The sequence below is a fragment of the Melanostigma gelatinosum genome, assembly GCF_949748355.1.
Source record: "Melanostigma gelatinosum genome assembly, chromosome: 21".
NCBI lineage: Eukaryota > Metazoa > Chordata > Actinopteri > Perciformes > Zoarcidae > Melanostigma > Melanostigma gelatinosum.
Genome location: NC_136654.1, coordinates 2,698,720 through 2,705,323, shown reverse-complemented (window position 1 = coordinate 2,705,323; position 6,604 = coordinate 2,698,720). Strand labels below are relative to the sequence as shown.

Sequence of the window (6,604 nt, the reverse complement as noted above, 5' to 3'; positions counted from 1 at the left end):
AAAGGCATTATCATAATTCATATTTTGGTGGTACAGAATTCAAGTTTTAATAGATTTGGTTCACAAAAGAATCACATATTTAACTGAACAAACTTCCCGATGACGATACAATTATTTAAAAAGTAGCTTAAATAACGGTGCAATACAAAAATAAGTGGGTTTATGACAAAAGTGTATGTTTGTTATCTTGTGAGGAAAGTACAGTGGCACAGTGATTTTCTTTGTAGAAAAAATAAAATATAAAAGTTCCTCCTTTTATTTATTTTCGTTGTTTGTTTTGCAGCAGACAGCCGATTAGGAAACGATACAGTCGCTGGCTTTCTTCATCCCACTGGCAGAAGGCACTAAAGAGCAGACTTGGATCAACTAGTATTTGCACATATGGCTTGTTTTTCCGATTTAGAAGCCAACGAGACAGTGTCTGCCATCCGAGACACTACAGCCAGTGCCAGCAACGTAAGAGAATAACAGAAGAGTACGTAAATGTCCTGATGCGGGTTCAGACAAACACGACATCTGTTTGCAGCTGCTAATCCAACCAAGTCCGCAAAGGAGTTCAGGCTCAATTTAAAACCTGCAGCAAGTGTCCTGAAAGAAAATACCAAGTGCACATAAAAGGTCCTCTTCAGTTCCACTGCCAGGTGTGAAACAGAGAGTCAGACTGAACCCTGGTCTGTGACATCGGGGGGGAAAGGCCGTTCTACTGTGTCAGCCCTGCATCTTTAGCCATGCCGTAGAAGACCCCTCTCTGCGACAGCAGGTTTGCTGGAGTGTCGAACTCTGCTATCTGTCCCTTGTCCAACACCAGCACTCTGCAAGAAGACAGAGGAGAGAGCAAGTCATTCACAAAGCCTGGGTACTTTTCACAATGATGCTTTAAAAAAAGAAAAAAAGGCTGAATGCATCCAGCAACACATTTAAGGGTAAATCCCCCCTTCCTATTAACTTGTTTGTATGTTACCTACAGTGGACGACAGTCGGAACGTTGCCAGTTTGAAGAAACCGACAAGAGCAAAGCAATGTACTGCTGTGGACGTATTTTAGCCGTGCAAATGAAAAGCCCACCTGAGAAAACACCAGTGCACGCTACATTTACAAGATTTACACTGCTTTACTTTGCCGTCAGATTTTACCGCCAAACTAACCAACCAATGGAGACCGCGGTAGACCAGAAACCCCCGTGTTCCACGGGGTGAAAAGTTGTTGTTGATGAAGTCCGGCGGCTTCAGTTCCCCGTTGGAAAGGGCCGTCTGACACGGTAATGAGGTGAGTATTCTAAATACAGCGCACCCTTAGACTGATGATGATCATTGTTGCTGTCTAAAATACATTTCACTGCTGCCCCCGTCCACAACAGCACATTGGTTTGTTCCGGTACCGCTTCTCCTTTCTGCTTCTCCAAACTCCGTCTACTCTAGTAATACAGTGACGATGGAGAAGAACCTCCTACAACCCCAACTATCCGTTTAAAGGAAGAACAGCAGCCTCTGTTCCCTCACAGGCTTCACCGCTGCTGGATTTGAAACGTTATCTTTGCTGATGGGGACGTTTGTTTGAACAGTTTGGGTTGAGTGTTGGTTTTTAAGGTGCATTTTGCCTTCAAAGCAAGTACATGTTGAACCTTGTGTAATCCATGATTGTGTTGAGTCGGTGAGCGATGGTAAAGACGGTGCAGTCTTCAAACTGAGTCCGAATGGTGGCCTGGATGAGATCATCCGTCTCCAGGTCCACAGCGGCTGTAGCTTCATCCAGGACGAGGATCCTCGTCTTCCTCAGGAGAGCTCGAGCCAAACACACCAGCTGCCTCTGGCCCACACTGGAGACACAACAGCACATGAAAGTCAGCGCCGCAGAGAGCCTCCGGGTAGCCTGCTACCGACAGTACTCATCCAAACGCTGGTGCCGTGCATCTCTTTCCCTCCGAACCCACCTGAGGTTCTCTCCTCCCTCTGAGCACTCCAGGTCCAGCTTTGCCGGCTGGTTGCTGACAAACTTGTGGAGGTGGGACTGTTTCAGAGCTCTCCACAGATCTTCGTCACTGTACTTCTCAAAGGGGTCCAGGTTCATCTTCAGTGTGCCTGAGAACAGCACAGGCTCCTGTGGCAGAGAAGAAGAAGGTTTGCAGGCGTGGAAGAAAACAGACGACCAGCTGCAGGAGAACAAGGGAAATTCTGCAATTTCCTTTTTGGTTTTGCTGGCTTTTCCGTAGCCTTTGCACAACAAAAGCATTCACACTTCACACAAAACCCCAAAGTATTGAATTTATAATGATGTAAACCAAAAGATATCCGATTTGCCTGAAACAAAATCTCAGAATGATATGTGGAGAAGTGGGACGAAGAGTAATACAGTCATCTCGTGTGTTGTGCACCTGTGGAATGATGGTGAGTCTGGACCTCAGGTCGTGCAGCCCTAACTCGGAGATCTTCACCCCGTCGATGGTGATCTCTCCTGCTGCAGCTTCCAGCAGTCGGAAGAGGCAGAGCGTCATGGAGGACTTGCCCGCCCCGGTGCGACCCACGATACCAATCTGTACCGAAACAAACACACCGCGGTGATAAGAGAACCCCGTCGACCCAAATGTTTGATCGCCTTCGCCACACACCGTCCCCACCTTCTCTCCTCCTTTGACGCTCATCGTGAGGTTCTTCAGGACGAGATCCAGCCCCTCCCGGTACCGGACGCTGTAGTCGTGGAACTCCACGTTCCCCTCCACGGGCCATTCGGGTGGGGGCTTCTTGTCCTCCACCTCCCAGGGGGCCTGTGAACAGAAAAGCAGCATTTCGGACGGGGAACACTTTCTGAACAACTCATCAGCCTGTTTGTCTTTCAGCAGAACAGAGAGCTGCCAAACATTCATTTCACCTCCGAGACACACTGGACGCTCCAAACAAAAGCGTTCACCAACAACTGCAGCAGCTCTAGAAGGGGCACTTACTGCGATGGCTGCTGAGCGAGCACACTGTCTACAGTACAAATGCCCTGCTGGTCTCCTGTAACAGAGGGGCCCTTGTTGGCACCAAGTAATCTGACATTTCTGGATCGAGTTAGAGTTTATAGGTCCTGTGTTGCTTGAGAACATGACTTGGCAGCAAGAAAGTTTTTTGGAATGTGAGTAAATTCATGCTTATTAACTGCAGCACAAAGACACACACACACACACACACACACACAGTAATAGATACCTCCGTCTTGGTCTCAGAGTACTCCTTCACTCTCTCCACTGCTACTATGTTGCTCTCCAGATCTGAAGTCATTCGCACCATCCAATTCAGAGACATGGTCACCTGCAGAAACAACACAGGAAAGTGCTGTTTGAATGGCGTATGAACACACAGACAAGCCATGAAAAGAATAGCTCAGACCACGGCGGAGCCACAACTATATTAATTGCGATTCAATTGAAAATATATCGACATATTGAATCAGCTGTAACAACAGAGTGTATCAAAAAGTGGTGAGATCTAAAGAGTGAGCTAAAATCAATGTTTAAATGGTGGAAATAGTTAACGAGTAGCTGACATTCAGCTAAAAACCTACAATTGGTGGATAAATGGTGGAAATAGTTCACAGGTAGATGGAAGGCTAAACGCCTTCCTAATTGGTTGAACATTCTCAGTTGGTCATAACGAGCAACCCCTCACTCATTTCCCCAAATCATGATGAGTGCAGCTTCAACCGAATAAATATTAAAAGTTATTTGTAACATCAACATGTAGAAGACATGGGTAACATCGACTAAATGTTACCCATTGTTATAATAAAGCTCATAGTTTAGAGATAGTCACCATGAATAACAATAACTTTAATGATATAGCACCTTTAAAAACAGAGTTCACAAAGTGCTTTACAGTCAAAGCAGCAGAAACAAGGCAGTAGTAACAACAGGAAGCTCAGTGAGAGCGTTTCTGACCTAACCTACCGATATATCCTAGGACTTCTAAACAAAGCTAACCTCGTCTGCTGGTTCACGGACCGTGTTACGTTAACAGTTAAACGCTGATGGATCACGTAACCGTAGACAGCAGCAGCGTACCTGGAGGGCGTAGGACACCGACAGACCCACGAGGCCTGGGTTCAGACTCTCCTTCCCCATCACGGCAAACACAGCAGCAAACAACACAATGCAGTTCCCGATGAACTCGATACGCACCCCGAGCCACCTGTAGGACGGAGTGTAGCAGCAGCGTTACACGGGTGAGACGTCACAGCAGTGTATCGTGTGGTAAGTGAACACTGCAGCGAGTGAAGTCATATCTAGTCGCTCAACGTCAACGTGCCCCACTGCAGTGAGTCCTTGAAAACCTGGTGCATTTCTCCTCAGTGAAACATCTGGCAGCAGCTGTGTTCCAGTGTTGGAATATTGAATTGTCATAAAGGCCTCATTCGTCACGACAGCTGTCTGTGTGCCGGAGGTTAAGAGAGGCGACGACAAATACTGGAACACAGCTGCTGCTCTGCTGAGCTGGACCAGGGCACTCACCTGTTGGACACTATGCCAGGGTAGTAACTCTTTTGGTTCTCGTCCACTTTCATATCACTCATCACGACAAAGGCGGAGTGTCTGCCGTAGGCTCGGACTACACTACTGCCAGTGACGGTCTCGGAGAAATGGGAGTAAATGGGCGAGCGGCTGACCGACTCCAGACGCTTTAGCTGCCGAGACGTGGCGACATAAAATCTCTACAGGAGGGGGGGGAATAAACACAACATTACAACTGAACGAGCTGACACTGCTCAGATATTCAAAAACAATGATGCACACAGACAAGCCCATGCACACATACACACTCGCACGCATGCACAAAGAAAGCCCGTGTGAGCAAAACACCTGCAGTGTTCATTTGATATTGCAGTTTACATGTTTTTGACAGGATGCCAGCTAAGGAGACATAAGTCTACATGCAAACGTGCTGCTCTGCATTCACTTAGGAATGCCTCGTCTGGAGGCTCACGGGCCAATCACGCCACCAGCGTAGTCAGGGGAACGACAAATATCACTCGTTGCATCATAGCTTAAAGTTGAATGTGTTGAGCTGCAGGCGTTTTGTTTTTCATCACACATAAGGTTAAAGGATGCATTTATAGTCCAATAACAAAATACAATTACGTTGGCGTTTTTAAAAGCTGACTTTGGCTTCGTGTGTTGATGTGCCTTCATATTTGTACAGAGAGGGGGTTGACATGTATCATTCAAGCAGAAGCGGAGTGAATAGACAAACGAGGCGGCAAAGACGCCGGCCATGCAGGACGGATGCCACGACAAAGCCACAGGAATAAGACGAGCTTGTGTTAGTGCAGCTGGAGGTCCAGTTAGGTTCAATGCACACAGGCCATGAATAAATAGATGATTTGAGTGATTACCTGTAGCTACACCTTTCTTACTCATTTGTGACTGGTGATTTGAAATGAAACTGATTTATGAAGTGTGTTTAGGAAATGCTTTCGACATAATGAATAAATAGAAAGCAGCAGATTCCCTAGTATGGCTCAAGCTCCTCGGGCACTGGAAACCTCCCAACTCTCATGCCAAAGCTGAGGTAACCCTGGTGACATCATCTCGGCTATTTACTTCTTTTTTTTTTGTACAAAATTTGGAAACCCCCCCTCAGAAAACATTACACAACTCTTTTCACAGGCTGATAAGTAGTCCTTGTGACAAGTGAACTAAACTTCAAGTGTAAAATTGATGGAGTGTGTTACCATCACTAGATAGTGTTGTCAAATCTAGAATGGCCATTAAATAAAATACTTCAACCCTCTTAATCTCAACATTACACAATATGAACCCAAAGGAGAGCCACGCCCTGTTCATCTTCAAGCTATAGTGGGAATCAAATATTATAATCACATTCATATTTGCAAGCCACGAGCAATTACTTTGCAAATAATTCGATTGGGTGAATTTGTACGGAAGCCCTGAATGAAAGTGAGAAGAACAAATTGTGGTGATGATTTGTCTGACGTAGTGTTTATGACTTTAGAACGGGTGAAAAAAAGGTTTTCGCCTGTTGAAAGATTTGTTTGTTGTAATATTAATTTTGACCACAAGAGGCTCACGTGCACTACTATGTAGGAAATAGGACATTGTCAGCATTTATGTCTTCTACCAGGTGAGTTTAATTTACATAATCTTGTGGGAACACACGGTTTTCGCAGGAAAAAAACCAGGAGAGAAAATGAATTTGATCAGACTTAGACAATGGCTCACCATAATCGTGTTTCACTAACTTCCCTCGCAGGGCTTCTGTACATTTGCCTTGTTAATGGTTACAAAAATAAATCAAAACTGCAGCCATGAAAACTAACCAAAGCAACATTATTAACATCTGCTGTTCTCTGTCTGCTGCCTTAGTTCATCCGGCTCCGACAGCCCGGCCGCTGGCAGACAGAGATGCTCCCGTGGCAGGAATAACCTCATTAAACCTCAGAGCGCAGAGGCTACTACAGCAATCTACGATAGCAGAACGGTAGGGTCAAAAAAAAAATAAAAGACCGGATGGATGACGAAACAAGCTTGACCAGGTAGAATTTGACCGACTGCAGGTGGCGTCTTTCTGTTACAGTACAACTCGTGAGATTATCTCTGCCTACGGAGCAGCCC

General features: G+C 45.8%; 1 protein-coding gene across 1 annotated transcript in view; it reads right to left on the bottom strand.

Annotated features, from left to right (window-relative positions):
• abcc3 (ATP-binding cassette, sub-family C (CFTR/MRP), member 3) overlaps positions 1–6,604 on the bottom strand; it is a 34,960-nt gene continuing 28,356 nt past the window's right edge. Inside the window, exons 24-31 of the mRNA XM_079293274.1 lie at positions 4,484–4,683; positions 4,037–4,163; positions 3,186–3,287; positions 2,615–2,761; positions 2,372–2,530; positions 1,931–2,097; positions 1,622–1,816; positions 1–812 (exon numbers count right to left, since the gene is read on the bottom strand). Coding sequence (XP_079149400.1) covers positions 701–812; positions 1,622–1,816; positions 1,931–2,097; positions 2,372–2,530; positions 2,615–2,761; positions 3,186–3,287; positions 4,037–4,163; positions 4,484–4,683 — 1,209 coding nt within the window. The 3' untranslated portion in view covers positions 1–700. The remainder of the gene's footprint in view (positions 813–1,621; positions 1,817–1,930; positions 2,098–2,371; positions 2,531–2,614; positions 2,762–3,185; positions 3,288–4,036; positions 4,164–4,483; positions 4,684–6,604) is intronic.